The sequence below is a fragment of the Delphinus delphis genome, chromosome 3 (genome assembly GCF_949987515.2).
Source record: "Delphinus delphis chromosome 3, mDelDel1.2, whole genome shotgun sequence".
NCBI classification, from domain to species: domain Eukaryota; kingdom Metazoa; phylum Chordata; class Mammalia; order Artiodactyla; family Delphinidae; genus Delphinus; species Delphinus delphis.
In genome coordinates this window covers 61,255,485-61,279,823 of record NC_082685.1, presented here as the reverse complement: position 1 = coordinate 61,279,823, position 24,339 = coordinate 61,255,485, and the positions used below count along the sequence as shown (strand labels likewise).

Genomic DNA, 24,339 nt, shown 5'->3' with positions numbered 1-24,339 from the left:
ATGATGATAAGAGAATAAAATACTAATACAAATATAAAAAAGACTACTTCTTTTATCGAAAACTAAATATATAAAAAAAATATCTAAATCTGTCCACATGTATCTCCGAGGTGCCTGTGTACCGTGCCTGTGCTACCTTCTAGAGAGCACTATGAGCCAGATTTCCAAATTATTTTATCTAGGCAAAGACAGATGAGCCAGCTTGCCCACAGCATTGGCAGCTAAGTAATAACAGAGCAGAGCTCACTTTCCAACCGGCGGTCCCCTGCCTTATAAGGCCCTTATGCGGATCACTATGGTTCACTCAACCGCGAGCAGAGGGGAGTGGTCCCCAATCACCCCCCGCCCCTCTGCAGCTCATCTGTTCCTGCCCCTGCCCGCGACGTCCTCCCGCCTGCGCGGACTGTTCGCCCCACCGCCCAGAAGAGCCCAGTGCGGTCAGACGGTCGGCGACAACCCGAGGCCCGGACCCCGAAGAGCGAGGCTGAGGTCCATCCTCATCGCCTCGCCAGCACGCCTACCGCTATCGCACAGGCGGGAAACCCGGCACCGGGCAGGGATGACGAGGACGGGCCGCAGAGCCGGGGTTGACAGCATCTGGGCCTGCGGAGGCCTGCCGGGGGCCTGCCGCGCGTCCGCCTACATGCCAGCAGCGTCGCCGGCCATTGTAGCATCTGGGGGCCTTCCGGGGCAGGTCCGCGTCTGGGCCTGCGCGGCGCGGGGCCGGGTTGTGCGGGAAGTCCTGGGCCGTGGCTGGGAGCTGCCGGCTCGGCCCCTGACTTCGGGCAGGGGCGGTCAGGCAGCGCGCCGGGCAGCCCTCGGCCAGAGATTATGGCTGCGGCGCTGGGGGCGCGAGGGGCGACGCGGCGTTGGTTCGCGGCGCTGCGGGGCAGGAGCCAGAGCCTCGCGGCCATGGTGAGTGCCGAGGGCTCGCGGTGCGGGAGGAGGGCGAGGCCCCGCCGTGCCGGCCGAGGGGCGGAGGGACCGGCGCAGGCCCCGAAGTGGGCCGGGCCTTCGGGCTGGGACTTTGGGTAGGCACGTTTGGGCACCTGGCACCTGCCCGACGCGCTGGTCTGAGACAAGGGTGGCCGCAGCATCTGACAGTTTTCCCTTGGCCTAGAATTCCGTCGTAGCCAACGAAATTGCCAACCGGAAAACAAACCAGGACGACTTTCGTTAAAAAAAAAAAAAGTGAATACGAAAAGTAGTTGTGAAAATATTTCACGGTTAGGGACTCTATGTGATTAAGGTGGCGTTGGGTCCTCTAGATTGTGCGCTCGGTGAGAGCAGGCACCGTCTCCGTCTCGGCTCTGAACGGGGCACTGAATGTTGAATTAACTCATTTGCCTTGGTGTTAATTGTTTTGAGGAATTACCAATAAATTTTTTTTTTGGTTGCACATTGATTCTTTCCTCTTCCGAGGGGCGTCCCGTCCGTTTCCCCGCTTTAGAAGTTAACATATTGGGGGGTAAGTTAACTTGAGGGAAAGTTTTAACTTGCAGCACCACCTAGTGGGAAAATACTGCATTAAACTCACCATTTCATTTTCTTAGATTGCTTGCCAGAGCCCATTTGGCAGTTTGAAATTCTTTAATAGAAGAAATGTAAAATAACTCGATGACGGAGAAGATGAGCACTCTGTTTTGTGGCCATTAAGGTGAGAACGCAAGATGAGTGCTTACTGTCACCTAGGCGTGTCCCAAGGCATACCTGTGTCTAGGGTGCTGGTGATCAAGTAAAATTGTGGGGTTTGGGGAGGGATGAATAAACAGCCGCGATTGGAGTGGCTGCCACATGCCAGACTCTCTGCTGGGTGCCTTCACACTTAAGATCTCTTTAAACCTTTAAAAAAATCTGGGCAGGTGGATACTGTAACATCTCCACTGTAGAACGCTGCTACTCAGTGAGAGGCTAAGTGATTTATTCAGCACCCACAGCTGAAAGTAACAAAGCTAGGCTTCGAATCAAGGTTGCTCTCCAAATCCTGTGCTTTCCCCTGTCGCTCCCCACACCTCCCACAGGAAAAAAAAAGAAAGTCCACCACAAAGGGTTCTGCAGAGGGTATGTCCCCAAGGGGACCATTTGTGTTATGTAAGTGAAGTGACTTCATTTCACAGTCCTGAACACGGTCCCTATTCCTCGGCAGACATCTGTGGTGAGCACACATTGACCTCACTGGGGATGTGGATGGTGGAGAGGGTGGAGGAAAACAGCTCAGAGTGTGCTCCACAGACTCCAGGTGACTGCTGCATTGCCCACAACATGGTTAATAGTTTTCTTTGCAGCTACTCAGTGATTCCAAAATAGTTTGAGTTGAGTTAAAATATTTATTTAATAAAAATTTTAGCTTGTTTCCTGTAGCAGGTCTTTATGTGAACTTTTTCAGAGCTGTCATTGTAAAGCTAATCGATACATTGGTTCTTAATAGTAAATGGTTTTTTGATAACAAGCCTTTAAATGTTTTTATTTAATTAAGAGGTATTCTCACTTTCTCTTTTGTTAGTTGTAGGGAAGGGTAGCTGGCCTAGCAAGGAAGAGAAACTAGAAAATTGACTCATTAGCATCCTTTTGTCCTCCTCGTAGAATAAGTTGTCTTTAAGGTTACTTACTTTGCCTTCTTAATTACATTGATGTCAATGATAAAGGGTTGTAGGATTTCTGAAGTGGGAATGAGTTGAAGTTTCATGGCAGAGGATACAGCTCAGCCCCCGGTTGCCCTTTGATAAGGAGCCCTCACATTAGTTCAGTCTTTCTGGGTGCCAGTCCCTCCCTCATCTGAGACGATAGTAACCCTGCACGTAGGGAAGACAGGAGGTACTGGTGGGCACTTATGCCAGAGCGAGAGCATAGCTCTTCTGACTTCTCCTAGAGTGTCCTTATCTTCTGTCTGACATGCTGCTTAGAGTTCTTTCAGTTAAAAAACTAATAGCATGGAAAGTGTGGACCTGTTAACCAATAGAATTCCGGATTTGGGAACGTCATCACCAGGATGAGTAGGAACAAAGTGGACAGTTGTGCACAAGTGCTTCTGACTGGGCAGCGCTCTGGCCAGACAGTTGAGGGAGTTTGTCTTACCGGTGTTTCTGAGAAAACTCGTTCCACTAAAGCAGGGGCTTTTTACCTGTAGTCCAGAGGGTCTGTGGACACCCAGAAGTTATTATACAAAATCCCCTGTAAATGTGCATTTGATTTTTCCTCTTTGAGGATTGGTTTTCATTACAATTGAAAGGGGATGGTGAACCCAGATAGTTGAGACTCATGTGAGTAAGGACTGAGGGCTACTAAGGTGCTGTGGGACCATCCAAAGAGCAGTAGACCAGGAGTTTAGAGCCCTGGGTTCCAATCCTGGTTCTGACGATGGCCTTGCAGGGTTTCCTTGGGTGGGTGTGTTTGCCGCAGTTTCCCAAGTCCTGGAGTGCTGGCCTTTGGTGATGATCTTTGGTAAGATGGAGAAATGGTTGATCTCAGCTGTGTCTGTAATAAACCAGAGAAGCTGAATTGTAAAGTTTGAGGCATATGTAAGGGGTGATAAACCCACATACAATGGAGACAGCTGATGCTGTTCAGAGCTAGCCTTGTTTTTGTCTGTTTTTTGAGAATTGTGTATTTTGAGAACAAAGTAATCAAAGATGGTTAGAAGTTGTTGCCCTTAAGACTTTTTTCCACCTCTCTACATAAGGTAAAGAGCAGTAAATTTATTTGAATTTAACCAAACCTCTACATTTCAGGTATTAAATGTGTTCTTTTCATAGTCAGCAGATGCTCACTGGTTGACAGCAGAGGAGAGGAACCAAGTTATACTTGACCTTAAAGCAGCAGGATGGTTGGAATTAAGTGAGAGAGATGCCATCTACAAAGAGTTCTCTTTCAAAAATTTTAATCAGGTAATTATTACATATTCCTGCTTGTGCCATGGTCTATTTTTGTCACCTTAGGCTGTAACTCTTTTAATACTACTGGTTGCCCGGTGCCCTGTGGGTCCAAGATCCAAATCCTTTTTTCCTTAAGAATTCAGTGATAGTTACTCCTTCCTTGTTGACAGCTGCTACCACCCAACTGGGTGAATCTCAGCTCTAGGGGAAGAGGGTGATTTGTGTGATTTGGAAAATCAGATTCTGAAACCACTATTGCTCTGATTTGGTGTTGGTTAGGAGATTTAATTTCCTTTCAAATCTTGAATAACATTAACAGAGAGTGTGAGCTTTTTATACTGATCAGAAGGGGACATGAGTAAAAGCGGTTGAGAAACATACACCTGCTTGACTGATTTCCCCTACTTTTCTTGGATGGTTGTCAAGTTTTCTTTCTCCTTATAGTTGCATTTCTGTCTCTAAATCATCTCCCAAGCTGCACCCTCTTCTCAGATTGGCTCATTTTCTGCAAGCCCAATAGCCAGCCCTTGAAGCTTTTCTTTCTTTCTTTTTTCTTTTTAATAAATTTATTTATTTATTTATTTATTTATTTGTTTATGGCTGTGTTGGGTCTTCGTTGCGGTGCGCGGGCTTCTCATTGCATGGCTTCTTTTGTTGCGGAGCATGGGCTCTAGGCGCATGGGCTTCAGTAGTTGTGGCTCACGGGCTCTAGAGCGCAGGCTCAGTAGTTGTGGTGCATGGGCTTAGTTACTCCGCAGCCTGTGGGATCTTTCCGGACCAGGGCTCGAACCTATGTCCCCTGCATTGGCAGGCGGATTCTTAACCACTGCGCCACCAGGGAAGTCCTGAAGCTTTTCTTAAAAGCTGGTCCCTGCCTTTGTGATTCAGCCTTAACAGGGAAACTGTTCCATTAGGGCCCCACCCTGTTTAGAGAGTCATCTCCCATCAGTTCTTACTCCATTGCATTTATATAAGGTCAGTGCTTTAGACTATTCCATGTTTGTTCAGTTAGTTTGATAATCCTCTGGACAGATTTATTGTTTTTATTTATATTAGGTGTCAGCATCTAGAAGGCAGAGATCCTGTTGGCTTAAATAACTGTCTATTGTACATAACACAGTTCTGGGTACAAACAAGCATTTGATAAATGCAGACATTGATTACAGTGTTTGCTTGTTTCTGGAAGGGTGTCTGAGGACCAGATTTCCACCAAAGAAACCTTGACATGTTTTCCTAGTAAATGCTGTTGGCTCCACTGTGCCGCATGCCCTATTCTGGTCTCCATCCATCTGGCTACCAGCCTTCTGCTGTGTCTCCAGCTCCTGAGGAAACCTGGACCAAGCCGACTCCTTGTCCCTGCTGCCCCACATGCTTGATGGCTCTTGTCAGGGGCTTAGCACTCTGTGGCTGGTGGCAGGGAATCCCATTGGTACAGTAAGCTTGTGCATAAGCTCTAGGTAGCATTTTCCAAGCTTATTAAAATTCCTACATGTGTACAGCCTGACTTCTTTAAGCCTGGGCTAATTTATTGGGCTTGAACATGTGGCTTAAAGTACTTGAGTAGTGTTGCCTCAGACTCTGCCCATGAGTCAGTCATCCAGCCCCACTCTAACCTCGTGCTCAGGGTACTTTCGGAAATGGTGGGGGGAAGGGAAGCTGTGCAGGGTGTCCTTGATTAATTGTAACATTATTCACCAGGACACTTAATTTTCTTGGCTTTCCCCCCCCACCCCCTTCACTCACCTTTTAGGAGAAAGAGGCAGACGACAAGAAAATCAGCTGATGTCAGGGAACGTATTCAGAGAACCAGCACTGATATTATATCCTGCGGTTGGTTTTCTAGCCAGGCTCCTATGACTTCTGCATGTAATGGCCTGTAGTGGCAACTGATGTCATGACAAGTGTCAGTGCCCACCAGCCAAAGACCACCAGGAACATACCAATAGCTGAACAAGTTAGGCTTATTGCTTGTTGCGGTGAGGAATAGTGCACGCCATAGGGAACCGTGGGGCATCTCAGGAAGACGGTGTTGGAAAGACTTACTACCGGATTTGGGCTGGTGTTGGTGATTTTGGAGTCTTTAAGGATCAGAGCTTTGCTCTGGGTTGGATGCTGTCTGCAAATGTGCTCTTCTATGATTCACTATTTTAATAAATCTTACCTAGAGGGAGAATGGACTAAAGTGGGGCCAAAGCTGAAACTGGTAAAGAAGCAGCAGTCACTCATTAGCCAGGAGAGGCGGGTGCTTGGTGTTTTGTGATTTGGACAATGTTCACATTTTGTTTGTGTTGAGATATCATTGCAGAGTGATATCTGTGATACTCCGCATTACATTATTGTCATGATTACAATAATCATTACAAGAGTGGTTATATTTTTGTCCTAATCCTTCATGGTCACAGAGTGGCCTTGTCTGATGTTGCTGTTGCTGTTCAGCACCAAGGCCTAGGTTTGGGTTTGGCTCCTAGCAACTTGGAGGCCTAGGTGGCAGTCCAGGCCAGCTCCCAGGTGTCAGGGCTGCTTTTCCCTTTTTTGCAACTAATGTTTAGAGTGATGACCCTCTGGCATTGATGGATCCTCACTTATCTTTCATTTATTTTTCAATACAGAAAAGGTATTTTTTAAAATTATAAAGCAATGATATAAAACATTAAAATACGATGGGAAATAAAAATAAAAATTTTCCCATTGCAACTACTTCCATCTTTTTACCTATTCTCTTCTAGTCTTTCTCCATATGTATAGTTTATTCACAATGTGGCAATTGTGCACGCAGTTAAATTTTTTTAAAGTAGTTTAATTTTTTATTGTAAAAGCAATATTCATTACCAGATATTTATTAAGCCCCTTCTCTGTGCCAGGCACTATTCTAAGCTCATGTAGCTCCCTTTCTAGCAGAGAAGATAGACAATAAACAAATGAACAAATAATATAGTTTCATGTAGTGATGAAGTCATGAGGGAGAATAAAGTAGGATATTGGGATGGGGGTGACGGAGGGGTGAGCACACTATTTAAGGTGGAGGGGGCTGGAAAGGCCTCTCTGGGGAGGGGACATCTGAGGCCTGAGTAATGTGAGGGAGCTGAGCATGTGAAGACCGAAGGAAGAGCATTTCTGGTGGAGAGACAGCAAGTACCAAATTCCTGGAGCAGGAGTGATCTTGGTGTGATTGAGGAAGAGCCAGGGGGCCCGTTTCTGGAGCGGACAGAAAGGAGAAGAGGCTGAAGGGAGGGAGGGGCCAGAGCACTGGAGCCCTGTTGCCGTGCAGGGAGTTTGGATTTTATTCTGTGAAGGAAAAAGCCCTTGGAGGGTTTCAGGCAGAGAAGTGCCATGATGCAGTTTATGTTCTAAAAAGATCACCCTGGCTGTTCTGCTGTGAACAGATGGTAGAAGGGCAAGAGTGACAGCAGGCAGAATGTATGCGTTGCCATGTGATAGGCTAGGCAAGAGATGGTGAGAGACTATGGGGGAAGCAGTGGTATGTGGAGAGAAACGCAGGATTTCTCATTTATTTTAAAGATAGAACAGTCCAGACTTGCTGTTAGATTGGATGTGGGGGAAGGAGAGGGTCAAGGATGATCCCAAGGTTTTGGTGGTGCCACCGGTACCATTTACTTGGCTGGGGAAAGTGGAGTGGAGAGCAGGGTAGGGAATTAAGAATTCCATTTTGGACATGTCAGGTTTGAGATACTTACTAGTCACCCCAGTGGCAATATTGGATCAGCAGTTGGTGATATGAGGTCAGAGTTCAGGCTGGGGATAACAGTTTGAGAGCCGTCAGAGGGGATAATTGTCCTGGATCGGCAAAAGAGGGCAGGTGGAGGTGCAGGCGTGGTACCTCCATGGTGATAGGAAGGAAGGCTGAGTGTGTGTGTACAGATGCAGGTAGGTTGCCACGTTCGCCTTGGGAAGAAGAGGTAGTTTTCTCTTCTGATTGCTTCTATTTTTTTAGTGAAGTCATCAGTTGAGAATGAGTCGGAGTGGGAGGGAGGAGTGTTGGAGATCTGGAAAAATAGGAAAAGGCATGAAATAGTCCTCTTAGAGACTAAGACAGTGAAGGAACTGTGAAATGTGGTCAGTTGCTGGGCAGTTCTCAGTGTCACTGGAGATTTATGGGCAAACATTTAAGGTGAGGATCTTGTGTGTTTTGTCCAGCCATGTTCAGCTGCTTGGGCACAGGCTTGGAGTACGTGCAGGGTTGGGCTTAACAAGGGCTGAACTTTTTTTGTTTTTTAATTTATTTTATTGAAGTGTAGTTGATTTACAATGTTGTGTTAATTTCTGCTGTATGGTGGTTCAGCTATATACACGCATGCATGTGCACACACACACACATATTCTTTTTCATGTTCTTTTCTATTATGGTTTATCACAGGATATCCGTGTGCTGTACAGTAGGACCTTGTTGTTTATCCACTCTCTATGTAATAGTTTGTGTCTACTAAACATAAACTCCCAGTCTATCCCTCCCCCACCCCCTTCTTCCTTGGCAACCACAAGTCTGTCCTCTATGTCTGAGTCTTTTTCTGTTTCGTCGATAGGTTCATTTATGTTGTATTTTAGATTCCACATATAAGTGATAGCATATGATATTTGTCTTTCTCTTTCTGACTTACTTCACTTAGTATAATAATCTCCAGGTCTACCCATGTTGCTGCAAATGGCATTATTTCATTCTTTCTTATGGCTGAGTAATATTCCATTGTATATATGTACCACATCTTCTTTATCCATTCATCTGTCAGTGGACATTTACGTTGTTTCCATGTCTTGGCTATTGTAAATAGTGCTGCAGTGAACATCGGGGGATGCATGTATCTTTTTGAATTATAGTTTTGTCCTGATACACGCTCAGGAGTGGGATTGCTGGATCATATGGAACTCTATTTTTAGTTTTTTAAGGAACCTCCAAACTGTTTTCCATAGTGGCTGCACCAATTTACGTTCCCACTAACAGTGTAGGAAGGTTTCGTTTTCTCCACACCCTCTCCAGCATTTGTTATTTGTAGGTTTCATGGTGGCCATTCTTAACTGGTGTGAGGTGGTACCTCACTGTAGTTTTGATTTGCATTTCTCTAATAATTAGTGATGTTGAGCATCTTTTCATGTGCCTGTTGGCCATCTGTATGTCTTCTTTGGAGAAAGGTCTATTTAGGTCTTCAGCCCAGGTTTTGAATGGGTTGTTTGTTTTTTTTGTTATTGAGTTGTATGAGCTGTTAACAAGGGCTGAACTTTTGGCAGATGAATGCAGTGGAGGAACAGGGGGCAAGGAAACTGAGGATGTGTGCAAGGGAGGGTCAAAACATTGGACTTCGGAGTCTAAGCTGGTGAGGAGGGAAGTGCAGTTGTGATGTGGGAGATGGAAAGTGAAGAGGTCGGAGTGTCAAGTAATATAACCTTTTTGGAGAGCAATTGGGTGATGTATGTCAACTTTTAAAATACCCATTGTCCAACAATACCCATCGTACGAATCTAGAAATTTATCTTCTAGGTACAGTCCCCCGTGTATGCCAGATGGGTATGAGAGGATGTCCGCTCTAGCCTGTGGACCTGTAACTTTTTATTGTGAGCAGGCATTTCCACATGCGTGTGTATGCCTTGCTAAGACCATGTCTCCCTCACTGCAGCCCTGCCCTTAGCAGGAGTTAGGGGAGGCCCACTGTGCTGCATGTGACAGCACCTCTCCTGGCCTCAGCTTTACACACTGGAGGGAGCCATGGTCAGAGCTGATGACCCCCATCTCCCCTAAGAGACTTCACACTGGGTATTAGCATGTATTTTTTTTTAGTCTTTGCTGAATATATAGGTAAAAAATGTTCTGTTTTTTTGCTCAATAGGGTATGAACATTTTCCAGTTCTTTTTTTTCTTTCTTTTTTTGGTACGGGGGCCTCTCACTGTTGTGGCCTCTACCGTTGCGGAGCACAGGCTCCGGACGCGCAGGCTCAGCGGCCATGGCTCACGGGCCCAGCCGCTCCGCGGCATGTGGGATCTTCCTGGACCGGGGCATGAACCTGTGTCCCCTGCATTGGCAGGCGGACTCTCAACCACTGCGCCACCAGGGAAGCCCTCATTTTCCAGTTCTTTACACAGTCTTGTCTTTTTACTTACAATAAATCTTCAGGAGTAAGATTACACTTGTTGGGTGTTACTTTTTTTTTTTTTTTGGCCGTGCCTCGCAGCGTGTGGGATATTAGTTCCCGACCAGGGATGGAACCCGTGCCCCCTGCAGTGGAAGCGTGGAATCTCAACCACTGGACCACCAGGGAAGTCCCGGGTGTTACAGTTTTTAAGTGGTTTGCTTATGTAGCGTGTGTGAAATGGTATTATAAGTTTGCTTTAGAATCCATTTCTTTTATTACTATAGAAATTGAACCATACATTTTAGAAACCTTTTCATTGACCCTGGATGGAAAAGCTACTTCTCAAAGCTTTGGGTTATTCTAGGTTTTACCATAAGAAGTAGCTAGTAAAATATATTTGGACTTTATTCCTCTTAGAGGTTTTATTCCAAGATATGGTTAGTTCCAAAGAGTCCACATGCATTTCATAGCTCAGATCGGCACAAATACTTAGCGAATATAAATGTGAAAATTCCCGAGGGATCCTAATGGTGTAGGTGGATGAAGTGGCCGTGGGTTTTGGTTGCTGTTAGCCCACTGTCTTTCCTCGGTGGTGGTGCAAAGGTAATGGTGAGACTCTATGGGTGTTCCGAGCATGATGTTGCCAGGGCCGAGGCAGGAAGTTTCGACACTTGGAGTACTTGGACTTAGGGTGGGGTTGGCATTTGTAAAGGAGTTTTGCTTTTTTTTCTGTTCATGTAGACATAAGGAGGGAGAGGTCTCTGAGTGACATGTAAACGTATTCTTAGGTGTTTGGCAACTGCAGGGTGATAGTGTTGAAAGAACAAAATGTCAGTTAGAAACGTGGGTGTGAGCCTTCCATAAAGATACATTTTGTTAGACATTGTCATGTAGGGACAAGTGGGAAGCTTGCAAAATCAGAAGAAATGGGTTTCCATGGTGGCACAGTGGTTAAGAATCCACCTGCCAATGCAGGGGACACGGGTTCGAGCCCTGGTCCAGGAAGATCCCACATTGCTGCAGAGCAACTAAGCCCGTGCACCACAACTACTGAGCCTGCGCTCTAGAGCCCGCGAGCCACAACTACTGAAGCCCGTGAGCCACAGCTACTGAGCCTGCGAGCCACAACTACTGAAGCCCGTGCTCCTAGAGCCCGTGCTCTGCAACAAGAGAAGCCACTGTAATGAGAAGTCCGCTCACTGCAATAGAGTAGCCCCCACTCGCCGCAACTAGAGAAAGCCCATGTGGCAACGAAGACCCAACGCAGCCAAAAAAAAAAAAAAAAAAAAAAATCAGAGGAAATTTTATGCTTTGGAAGCAGGTTTAGAAGATGAGGCTTTGAACCCGGGCAACAGCTACTCCAGATGCCAGCAGGTGGAGCCCTTCAGGGCAGGAGCCCAGGTGGGCCAGGTGGCATCACAGCCCCCTGGGAAGGCTGTCCCCAGTCTCTCCTTCTTGGATACTGGACCACCCCTGTTCAGTGCAGAAACAAACTTAGTATCAGGAATAGGTAAGAGTGAGGGTGCGTCAGCTGACCTAGTTTGGTACCTTTTGGGTGAGTGAAGAGTTCTGGCTGGAGGAGATAAGGATTTTCCACTTGGTAATGGAGAGCAGGTTTGATTCATGAGAGAGGGACTGAGCTTTGTGAAAAAGAACTGTAATTCTCTGCGTTTCAGGAGGAGCTCCTGTACCTTATCTGTGCTTTATTAGGTGGGCCTGCCTGCAGGGTATTTGATTTTGTTAGATGGAATCTTACGAACTGGCTGATATTCAGCCAGATTTGACCTACAAAAATGGCTCTTTTGCATGGTTCAGTCTAATAGCTTGTCCAAGTTGAATATCTCTCACAGGGCAGGGTCCAAGCTCTATTTGTGCTTTGTCTTGTTCATCACATTTTGGTTAATGTAACTGCTGCTGTTAAAAGATTTCTGGCACTGGAGTAGGGAGGGGGCTTCTGAATGGCCTCGGCAGTGGTGGCGATGGTGGAGGAGTGGGGTTCTGTGTGTCTAGCAGCAGTAACACCCACCATATGTGAGTTTGGGGTTTGTAAAATGGTTTCTATTCCTGTCCTGGAGCTCCTGCTGTAGAGCAGTTGAAAGTTACTGTTGCTGACTTACTCTGTAAAGATGTTTTATTGAGGAATTTGATAATAGGCTTATGGTTAACATTCTGAAACACTTAGTGAAGTCAAAGGCTTGTTGATACCAGGAGACAGACAACTGTTAATGAAAATCTTAACGATCCTGGCAGGACATGGGTGGAGGTCTCAGGCACTCTCCTTGTGAACGAATTAGTTCAGTTTTTATTGTTCATTAAGTTATGAGTCAGTAATTCAGTAATATAAATGTCACATCTGAGTACTCTTGAAAGTGGATATTCACTGCCTGGTGAGGGTAAAGAAACACTCTCAGTGAGGATGTTCTTAAGGCTTCGGCATCATATAGGTTAGAAAGTGTCATTTTGCTTTTAAAGTTTAGGCTATTATCTGTGTGTCTGGGAGCCAGGGAAAGTGAAAACCTGTCTGATTATCACACCAGTTGCTTGCTCTTAACATGTGCCCACTGATGGGCTTTTTTTTTTTTTTTTTTTTTTTGCGTTATGTGGGCCTCTCACTGTCGTGGCCTCCCTCGTTGTGGAGCACAGGCTCCGGACGTGCTGGCTCGGCGGCCATGGCTTATGGGCCTAGCCGCTCCGCGGCATGTGGGATCTTCCCGGACCGGGGCACGAACCCGTGTCCCCTGCATCGGCAGGTGGACTCTCAACCCCTGCGCCACCAGGGAAGCCCCTGATGGGCTTTTTTAGCCAACTAGAAACCTGAGAAAGTGTTCACAGTTGTCATTGGAGTAGAGAGTAGAGATGCTACCTTTTAGTAAACTTTACCTAAAATTTGGGAAGCTGGTAAGAATATCTGCGTGGTGTTTTCATGTTGGTTTTCACTTTGAAGTTATTCCTGGAGTCCCGGGGAGTCCCAGGCAGGACACGCTGATGTGTCAGGTGGTGGCTGGGACGTTGGTTTGGTGTCCACCAGGGTAGGGAAATTAGAGCCTAAAATGTTATCATTTGGAGTCTTGCTTCTGCTGTTTATGTCATAGAAGAGGTTTAGAGCTGATGTGTATCTGTAAAAACACATGTGATAGATAGACGGAGGGAAATGTAAAACAGGTGTAAAAAATGCAGATATGACACCACACTGCAGTGTGAAAATGTTGTGGTGATTACACCGTCCTTTAATAAAAATGGACTTTCAACTGCATCGTTTTTTCTTAGTAGTATAGTAAACCTTCTGTTTACACAACTTCGCCTGAGTATTTTGTAAAAGTCAAACAGCCAAGAAATATAATTTCCTCAAAAGTCTTTGTCTTGCCCTTTTACAGATGGCGTAAAATCAGGTGTGTAAAAAATAAAACGCAGTTTGAGCTGACGTGAAAGGTATTTCAGATTTATGCTTTGCAGATGATATTGGTATGATTAATGCATTCATTACTTTTTTTTATTGCTTTTCACAGATAATGTACATGATGCATGGAAAATGTTGTGGGTTTAAATCTTTGCCAGGTTTAGACTGTGACTATCAACAGATGTTATCATATAAGTACTATAATTATTATAAAATAAAAAATTTGTCATGAAATGCATTGACATAAATTTCATTTATGTAAATTGCTTTCATTAGTATAAAACCTTAGCGTAGCTGTTAGGGTTTGTGAAGCACTTTAGATGAGATTAACTTGGTATAATGTGGTCACAAATGGGCTGCTTTAAATTTAACTGACAAGAAAATAACACTCAAAAGTTAGGAAATTACTGAGGCATTTGTTTTCAGCCTGTGTTGCTGGTACCGCTTAAATAGGCTGAATATGAATTAATAACAATGGACTGCTGGCTCGATAATTACGGAAAATAATTTAAAGGAGACCTTAAGTAATCACTTAAAAGTATTTTGGTCGTGTTTTCTGCTCTGTTTCTGTTTTTCTTTGGTATGCCACTCCATTGTTTCAGTACGGCCATTATCAATAGTGTTTAGGTTTGCACACCAAGAGTTTTGTCAACAGAGTTTTGGTGCATTAGGGCCATGATATAGAAACTTGCACTCAGCTGTTTTGAAATACGGACCTTGGGTGCCTGATGAAGAGGCTTTATCAACTCTTTATCAGCTCTTCCGAGCAGTAACTACAACGCTGCAGTCATGTTCCTGTGGCCAGGTGGTGACCAGTGGCTTTCTCACCTCAGGAGGCACGTGGCCTACCAGAGCTCACCTTGGCTCTGAGCTCTCTGTGTTGCTCTTTTCTCTACATCCTTTTAAGCAAAACAAAGCAATGCATCCTCTTCCCTGTGTTGCAGATAATTTACCATCATATTGCCCTTCTGATCCAGGCTGGAATGGGCCATTCTAACTAGTTCACTAAAATTAGTCCTCTGAATTTTACGGAAGGCCACTGAACCAGACTGTGATCATGGACTTGCTGTGGTCACACAGGGTCATGTCACAGTTAGTAGGCGCCAGACTCATCTCTGGTTCCCACAGCAACATTTTTAGATCCTACTGTGATATAGAAAGGTGTTTTGTGTTTACTTTTTTATTTCTTCTGGGAGATATCTTGCTTTCCAAGGACTGCTTGTTGGATTACTTTTCTGCCTTAGATGGGTTTGACAATACTTCCCTGAGAAAGGGGCTGTTCACCAGCTAGGACAAACAGAGCTGTGCTTGTGTGGGAGCAACCCAGGTATCACTGTTGAGCAATCAGACATCATTTAATTGTATCATTAAAATCAGTCTTATCAAAACAGCAAACGCCACTAATGAATCAGTTTGCTCCTGTGCTCTCAGCCAGTAAGGCAGGATTGTGGCCTTCTACCATATCATTCATCAAACTGACTTCAAATGCCCTGTCCTTGCCACTGTAGCACTGACCATGGACACGCACCAGGTGCCTGGAGCAGACCCAGTTGGGGCTGGGCTGGGAGCCACATGGTCTCCCCACTGAGAGCCAGAGGGCCTGGCTCTGTCAGGATCAGAGAGCGTAGCGAGGTCCTTGAGCCGGCAACCACTGAGGGGCTGGCACTGCTCTGGGCCCAAGGCGTGGAAGGAGGAAGATGCAAAAGAAGAAACTGATTCCGTTCCTGCCCAGAAGAATTCCCAGTTTTGTTGGGGAGGTGGAACATCTGCCTTGCATAAAATACTGATAGTTGATTTTTAAAAATATTTATTTATTTATTTATTTATTTCGGTTGTGCCGGGTCTTAGTGGCGGCATGCGGGATCTTTACTTGTGGCACGCGGACTTCTTAGTTGCGGCATGCATGCGGGATCTAGTTCCCTGACCAGGGATCAAAGCCGGGCCCCCTGAATTGGGAGCACGGAGTCTTACCCACTGGACCACCAGGGAAGTCCTGATAGTTGATTTTTAAAATTGTCATGCTAACTGGGCGCTAAAATCTGAAATACTAAGAAGCTGAAAGGTGTAATCCAGGAAGTCTGCCTGGAGAAGGGGGAGTTTTGATAGGTCTGATAGTTTTTTTGAAGGAAGGAGCTACGGGGGAGGGGTTGGCAGGTGGCACAGGTCAGGGACAGGGAGAAAGAGGGCACATCTTATTTGTAATGTGTGGGGCAAGTGAGGGCCCTAAGGTTGGTTTAGTGAGCTGGGCTGAAGACTGGCATGGAGGATCCTTGTGCTGCTCTCTCCCTCGTTCAGTGTTGCCTCAGGTTTAAGGTATCTGAAAGCAAACTCTTATTGTCTTTCTGTCTTTCCTACAAGAAAGTTTCCTAAAAGAAACTTGTTTGTTTGTCTCAGGACCACCATTCTCTCAAGCACCCAGACATGAAACTGAAGAATTATCTTGGTGATCAGTCACCAGGAACTGGTCAGTGACTGTGCTTGGTCTGGGTGCACGTCTCCTCCCCCTAGCGCTCCGGAAGGAGCTTCCTCATGGCTTTTTACCTCTAGGCCCTCTCTGCCTTCATTGGCCTGCATGCTGTTTTATTGTGACCAAGTTGGTATCTGCTCAGAAAATCCCAGTTCCTTTCTGTTACATCTTACAAGACATCATCTTCTCAGAGGTTTTCAAAGCTGCCCACAGTCTCTAACCTTACCTCTCATTACTTCTCTGTAAGAGGCCTCTTTAGTCTGTTAGAGATTAGAACTGTAAGGTACCCGAGAGGTCGCCTAGTCATCCCTTTCACTGAAGAAGTGGGGAAGCCAAGGACAGGGGGGCAAAAAACATTAGTGGCCATACTGGAACTGGAGCTAACACTTACAGTATAGTAGGGGAGGGAGAGCATAAACAAAGAAAATAACGCATGTATAATTGCCACTTATGGTAAGTGCCATGAAGAAACATCCTAATAGCTAATGCTTGATGAACACTCCAACTTTGGGCCAGGCACTATGTTGTAAGGACTTTACATGTATTTGTTCATTTAATCCTCACAAAACCCTGTCTTCCAGAGAATATTTACCTCATTTTACAGATAAGGGTACCAGAGTTTAGATTAAGTGATTTACCCAGGGCCCCACAGTGGAGTTGGGATTTGACCCAGGCAATCCCTTCCATTTGCCAGTGTGGATACTGCCTCTCCAGCAGAAGAGATGGTTAAGAGAGAGAAAATGGGAAAACTGAATTCAGTTGGAGGAGAGCTGTCAGGGAAGACCTCTCCAAGGAACTGATAAGCTGATGCATTTTCTTTTTCTTTTATTTCCTTTGTCCATTGAGACATTTCATTTGCACGTGTGTACTACATCCCTAGGAAAAGAATCCCAGGATTTTCTTTCCTGTGTTTTGTTTTGCTGCTTCTTTGTCCATGATGCCAGCTGAAGTTGTCAGTATAATGAAACCAAATGGGCAATCTGCCATTTTTTTAGATCTTTGAGTTGCACATCAAATCTGGGACTGATCACTACACACTTGTTTAACTTGCCCATGAGGTTCACAACAATTTTCCCAGCTCTGTGGTCATCAGTGATTTCAAATTCGCCAATGTAACCATTCTTCGTTATTACTGTTAGAAACTGGATGACGACTTTGGAGCACAGTCTAGTAAGAACCTGGTGTTTGCATCTCTTTGGCATCATTGATGTTCTTGAGAGCATCAGCCAGGACATTCACATGCACAAATATGGCGGCCCAGAAAGGTGACAGGAAGAGGACAGGAGGGGTGAGGACATGGTGTTATGGGAAGTGGGCAGGCTGTCTGAGGACTTAGAGGATGAAGTGGAGGCGGGAGGGGGCAAAAAATTACATGAGGAGAATAGTAAGGAGGCTGTTGCATTCATCCAGGTGAGACATCATTACTAGGTGGACACAGCAGGAGATTCTGGACTGGATAGTGACAAAGGGGAAGCAGAGAGGTATAGAGGTTGGAGCTGCTTTTAGTAGTTTACATGAGCAGGAACCAATGATGCCACACATAACACTTACAGGGAATAAAAATATCAAGAGAAAACCCAAGTTTCTCTACAAGGGAGGAGTGGTGATGGGTGGTGAGGAAGAAGAGCAGGAAGTGTTAAGTATGACTTTCAGGTTTAGGACCCAAGGAACTGGGTGGTTGGGAGTGACACTTACTGAGCTGGGGAAGTGTGGGAAAGGAACAGGATTGGTGTGCAGGGATCAAGGTTTCTGGTGTGGATATTGTTAAATGTGTGTTGCTACGAGACATCCCAGTGTCAACCCTAAGAAGGTAGTTTTGTGTCTGGGTTGTAGATAACTGGGGAGACATAGATGTGTATGGAACCAAGCCAATGTAATAGATGAGGTTACCCAGGCAGAAATTATAGTGTGAGAAGAGAAGAGGGCTCAGAACTCGGTCCATTTAGGGGTAGGATAGAAGAGGAGGTGTTGGCAGAAGACTGAGAAAGACTTTATAGTGAAATAGGAAGAAAATCAGGCCAGTGTTGTACACAGAATCCAGAAGAAGATGATGTTTTAAAAGGGAGAGAGGGGGCTTTCCTGGTGGCGCAGTGGTTAAGAATCCGCCTACTAATGCAAGGGACGTGGGTTCGAGCCTTGGTCTGGGAAGATCCCGCATGTCGCGGAGCAACTAAGCCCATACATCACAACTACTGAGCCTGTGCTCTAGAGCCCATGAGCCACAATTACTGAGCCCATGAGCCACAACTACTGAGCCCACGTGCCACAACTACTGAAGCATGTGAGCCTAGAGCCCGTGTTCTGCAACAAGAGAAGCCACTGCCATGAGAAGCCCGCACACTGCAACGAAAGGGTAGCCCCCGCTCGCTGCAACTAGAGAAAGCCTGTGCGCAGCAACAAAAATCCAATGCAGCCAAAAATAAATAAATTAAATAAATAATTTTTTTTAAAAAAGGGAGAGAGGAATCAGTTCTGCTGACAGTCCAAGTAAGATGAGTACCAAAAGATGATCACGCATTAAGCAACATGGAGGTCATCAGTGGCCGTAGGAAGGATCGTTTGTGTGGGATGGGGGTGCAGGGCAGACTGGAGAGGAAGTGGAGCTCATGTGCCTTACATAGATCTTTGTAGCCACAGACATTAGCCTCTTGTCTGTTCTTTCTGTTTGTAATTCAGCCCTTGCATTATCCTATTTGTTAGTGGTTTTCTTTCAGCCTTGTTTTGATATTAAACCTGTGAACATTAGTGCTAGGACGGATGAGGCTATTGAGGCCCTGTGGTGAAGTTGACAGTGAACCAGTGGTGGGATTAGGATGTGAGTAAGTGCAGCTTAAATCATGCAACAGAGGAATGTGACCACTTACTTTTGTCTCTCTGCATCTAACATATAAGTGCCTTGAGGGTGAAGACTTGGGTTGTGCTTGTGTACCTCTCCCACAGTGCCCTCCCAGCGTTACCTAGGTATTTTGAATACATGAAGCCCCTTGATTGGGCTCACATAGGTGATCCTAGTCAGTGCCCTTAGCCCCAGGGGAACATAGTGCTTTTGTCTCCTACAGGTTACTACCTAAAACCCTTTCTCACCAGGGACTTCTCCTTTCTCTCGTTTCCTTACTCCTAAACACAGATGTTTCCTAACAGTGACCAACTTACTTGGCTGCTAAGTTGGTATGTATGATGGGATGGTCTTTAGGGCCGTGGCACCCTTCCCAGAAGAACCGCATTGATCGTGCCTCTGTTCTGCAGGCAGTTTTGGAGTGTCGGAGAAAGAAAGGGGCCACTTGTGGCATCTCTAGTAAATCACCTCCACCGAGGAGAGGCTGAGGTTGGCACTTACTCGATGTTGTGGCTCCGCGGCTTCAGCCACCCACACCCAGTCTTTTGTAAATCTTGGTGTCCTGAGGGACCACGGCAGGTTCTGCCAGGACTCCACAGAGCATCACACTGCTGCAGGCCTTCTACCTGTTATCCATTAGGCACTCATTTTCGTTTCATGACAGTTCTTTTAATGTCAGATTCCTTTCCTTTTCTGTGACCACTGGTCCAGCCCTCTTGGCTGATTTGCTTTTCTTTTCTTTCTCTTTTTAAAATCATAACTTGGTGGCGTTCCAGATAGAAAAGTTTTAAAAGTTTGTTTGATACATTTTTTTAGGAATTATTTAAAAAGTTTTTGTTGTAAAAATGTTGCCTTAAGGTCACTCTGTAATACAGGTTTTTAAGGTCATACCTGTAATACAGGTAACTCTTTAATGTTGCATTATTTACCAGAAATGCAGCCAAGTCAGTTTTCTTTCTGACAGTTTGGAGAGTCACGAAGTATTTTATGAACTATTGAGTGTTTTCCAGGCGTTAGTAGCTCATTGTTGGGTGACCTGGGAAATAATGTAGGTGGTTTCATCGAAGCTTTCCAGCAGCCTTGCGGGGTTGGGTATTAGGAAGCCCAGGTTACTAATGGTAAGAAGGAACCTGCTCAAACGTACAGACGAAGCAGTGAGGCGCCGTCCTTCCAAGGCCAGGCTTCCCACTTATTCTGAGGCCACAGCTCTTCTCTAACCCAAGTCTATATTTTGAAGGGTTGTGGGGTAATTCAGGATATGGAATGCTGTTCTATTTAGGAATGTCCTAGACCTTTGAATGAACAACTCTGCTGTTCAAAATTGAGTCTTTCTTTGTTCTGTTTAGGAAACAGTGTTTATTTTGGAGGGCTTAAAAGAGGCAATGTGTTCTTTGCATATTTTGAAGAAAAGGGTAGCCAGCTACTGATAGGAATTTGACCTGTAAATTGCTACATGGTTCCCATGCCCTGCCCTGAAAGCATTAGTTTATAATACTTGATTGATCAGTTATTTGTCCTAAGTCAGCTACAGATTAGAGGTCAACTTCTACCTGGAGGGGGAAGTCTCTTCCAGATAGAAGGTCTGCAAAGAGCAGCTAAAAACTTAACTTGGCAAATTAGAACTCGGTGTAGAGAAGATAAACTTCTACACTGAGAGACCCCAGCTTTCTGAGCCATTGACCATACAATTGTGGACACAGGTGTGTAGAAGAGAGGGCCATTGTAATTCTAAATGTCTTAAACTGTGATTCTGTTACATAAGCTTGAGAATGAGTCTCTTTCCATCTTCCTATTTGTTTAAAACTGCAAGGTTTAAATAGAAGGGTTTAACATTTATGGATCACTCATACCCCACAGAGGTCAGCCTGGCCTCTCTCTCTTCTGGGAATGATAGCACCCTGTTTCATTTGTGTGGTCTGTTTAGCTTGTTAATAGATACATTTTTTTTCCTGACTGCATAGTATGTTTTATAATTAGGAAGACACAGAAAAGTACAAAGAAGAAAAATATACCTTCTGCCCACTTAAAAAGCAGTATGTGTGAATGTGTGTTTTGTGAGTATGTACGTATGTACATATATTTGGAGTCATATTGTAGATGCTTTTTTGCTCAGTTGCATCTTCTCACTTTATGTATGGTGACCATTTTTCGCTGTCAGTAAAGTATTTTACTTCATGGTTTTTAATGGTGGGATATATAGAGGATTCCACTGAAAGGAAAGGCCATGTTTAATTTAACCAGTGCCTTTCTATCATAACTAACCACAGATGAGACTTTGTGAGCCTACCTTTCCTAAATGCTCCATATAAATGCTGTCCATTGATCACAAAAGTATCCGGGAATCATACCAGGTTCTTCTTGCTAAAGACACTCAGGATCTTGATGCCCATTGAGATCAGGCATAGATCCAGTTACTTGTTAAAGTAAATAGAAATCATCATCTAGATTGAATTGATCTGTTGAAGCTAAAAAATCAAGCCCTTCCAGTTACTTGAGAAGGTCAGAAGGAAAATGTTATGTTATAGGGCTTTGTAGCTACCGTTCTTACAGCGTAGGGCAATGGTGTAGGGAATATTTTCATAGAAATATTTCTCTTTTAGAGATTTTTTTCAGATAACGAAGGCTTGTTTAATTTGGGAAGAGTTATTTCATAGGAAATTCAATCTTTGTAAATCCTCTATCACATTTCCACACTTGCCAGTTCTCTAGCAAATGATGGGTTTTGAGTGGTTCAGAAAGGGTTTCTTTTTTTTTTTTTGTGGTATGCGGGCCTCTCACTGCAGTGGCCTCTCCCCTTGCGGAGCACAGGCTCCGGACGCGCAGGCTCAGCGGCCGTGGCTCACGGGCCCAGCTGCTCCGCGGCATGTGGGATCTTCCCGGACCGGGGCACGAACCCGTGTCCCCTGCATCGGCAGGCGGACTCTCAACCACTGCGCCACCAGGGAAGCCCAGAAAGGGTTTCTTAAAAGGAAACAAGTGTATATTTTATACATATTCTTCTTTTTATTTTTGAATTGGGTAAGTAAGAGAAACTTGTGTTTTCTCTTTGTATTTGTCTGTGGTGATATTGCTGGTTCTCAGACTTAGAATGGTGATTACTTGTAATGATTTTGTAAAAATTTCACCTTATGAGAATGTTTTCTTGGGCGTGATGAATGGCTCCAAAGAACTTTAAAAACCCAACCAGTGATGTTGGCCTGGCGCTGGAGAGTTGCTGCTTAGAGATCAGTAATGGTTACGTCTTGGTTTGGTATGCTTGGTGGTATCTAATCATGTTTTGTGCTTGGGAACCATGAAAGAATTTTCTTTTCAAGTCTTAGTGCATCATTTTTCCTGACGTTGATCAAAGGATGGAAAACTAGTATTATATACGTAGCCAGGGTATTCATAACTGACTTACATTCTTAATCTTTTGGCTGTTTGGTTGAAGTATATCTACGCCTCTTAAATATTGAAAGCATAATATCTTTTAACCTACAACTGCAGAGTTAAAATGAATTTTATGTGAAATATTTAGTTGTGGACCACATCTTCAGCTTTTTATATGCCACAGTGGTCTTGATTTTTCCCTTCCATTGTCTGATAGTGAGGTCATTTTCAGTCCTCTGAGAAATTCTATTCCCAGCCAGATGTGGCTCATATATTAAAAGTAGCACCTGTGGCTAATATCACAGCAGCTTACCATAAATTTACATGGTAACTAGGATTATATCTGTCAAGACTGTTAAAAAACATCTAGATTTAATTTGATTTCCAGTATTGTAGAAGCTATCCAACATTTTGCTTCATAACTATATTTTAAAAGTTAAAAATCACTCCATTGTTAAGTTTTATAGCACTCCTAGTGCCCATTAAGTTGATTTGTTCAATAGAGGTCAGAGTAAAGCAACTTGGCTACATTAAGATCGGAAACCAACCCATTTGTGACAAATTTAGTCCTTTCGTGTGAATCTTCTCAACGTCTCCGCACTGATTGGACTCAGGTGTAGCTTATGTCAGTAGCATTTAACCTCAAAAGAATGAGCAGTGTGATTGGGTTGTTGTAAATTATGGAGCATTTTGCCTTTGCTTGTTTAAATGTAACTGTTGACTCTGCTGCCCATGCCTGACTGCTGGACTGCGTCTGCCTCTAAACGAGTAGTTTGGTTTTAAAGTAGAGATTTGGAAAGTTGCCGTATGTGCCCTCGCTCCTTTCCCTTCTTTATGTGACCCTTCCTAAACTGTTTTATTCCCCATTATCCTTTGAGTCATCTCCCACATGTTATGATTTGCACACCTGCAGTTATAAAATTATTTTGGGGTGTCATTATATCATGTTGTTCACCAACTCTTCAGCATTTATGAATACAATAATGATTCACCGTAAATCAAAATAATTTACAGGTTACAGAGAATCTGCTCCTACAAATAAGAATTCAATGATGAATTTCTTAGGTGTCCTCCCATTTGAACATGGGTCCTTAAAAAGAAACTGGTAACAACATATTTCTTTGTATTTGTGAAAACTTAGCTCACAGTCCAGAACTGAATTAAAGTATAAGTTCAACCTTCTGGACATCTGTTTTTAAGACATGTAAACAAATATAAACCAATTAAGAAATAGCAGCATCTCTTTCGTGATCAGTAGTTGTAATTGCCTTAGCAATAATCTTGCTCCTGAGTGAGAGAATCCTAAGTGTTGGCACTGAGCGTGGGGCACATGCATCTCAGCACAGGGTCCCTAACCCTGAGTGGGCATGCCCATTTTAAGTTGGAACTCAGTGTGGGGCACTTCCCACTCTGTCGGTAATCTTTCTGGAGGGAAGTTCGTAAGCTTCTTTGAGCCTGAGCCTCACGAAGGAAGTGGAATGGTGGCCAAGAATTATTATGCTGAAAAGGTTGTGGTGATGGAAAAAACGATTAGGAGTGAAGCTAAAATTATAGACACTTAGTGTTACCAGGTGTAATCAGTCACTTAGCAGTATAAGAAAATACCTTACTGACCAATTTGGAACCTTCTAAAATATTTTTTGGGTGAATTACACATCTCTTCTTTACTCATGTACCTAGGATAAATTTAGCTCCTATGGGAAATCAGGTGCTCTACTGGTGAATCTGGATTGCTATTGCATCTGTGGAGAAGAGGGGTGAAAATATAAGATGGATATGCCCAGCACCACTTGCGCACACAGCCTCTCTTGCTTGCTTCCTCTCTACCTCCTTTACTTCTTGCCAGGTCTTCATGGCTGATTATCTGCCCTCTCCTACCACACTGTAAGCTCCTTGAAGGTCAGGGGCTGTGTCCTAGGGCTTAGAGACCAGGAAGGTGGTTGGTAAATGTGTACATTCCATACTTTCAGAAGCAGACTGTTAGGGAGATTCTGAATCTTCCAAATATGCTGAAGGTTTTGTTTTCAGATCCTGTATGGAAAGCAGAAACATAAGAAATTGGTAACTTGTTTTGCCGACCTTGATTCTTTTTTCTCCTCAGCCTTGCATTGCAGTTAGTAGCACATGTGTGATTTTGTTTCTACAGGTGTCAGTAGATATTCTGAAGGGGATAGGAATCATGAGATTGCTGGCAATGAGGCTACCCTTGCCATGTAGCCACCTTCAAGATTTCTGTATTTAGCCTGCGAAGGGCCCAGGAGCTACATCTGCCCAGTGGCCAGAGATACAACCTTAGAAAGCTGATTTTGAGAATAGA

General features: G+C 44.5%; 1 protein-coding gene and 1 pseudogene across 2 annotated transcripts in view; one reads left to right on the top strand and one right to left on the bottom strand.

The window, feature by feature from the left end:
* Window positions 1–253: 253 nt before the first annotated feature.
* PCBD2 (pterin-4 alpha-carbinolamine dehydratase 2) overlaps window positions 254–24,339 on the top strand; it is a 50,395-nt gene continuing 26,309 nt past the window's right edge. The window contains exons 1-2 of one of the 2 annotated variants that reach the window (XM_060008815.2): window positions 269–915; window positions 3,753–3,884. In XM_060008815.2, the coding sequence (XP_059864798.1) occupies window positions 832–915; window positions 3,753–3,884 (216 nt within the window). In that variant the 5' untranslated portion in view covers window positions 269–831. Of the gene's footprint in view, window positions 916–3,752; window positions 3,885–24,339 lie in introns of both variants that reach the window. The other variant, XM_060008816.2, reaches the window with a different exon arrangement.
* On the bottom strand, window positions 16,694–17,104 carry LOC132421615 (small ribosomal subunit protein uS8-like; annotated as a pseudogene).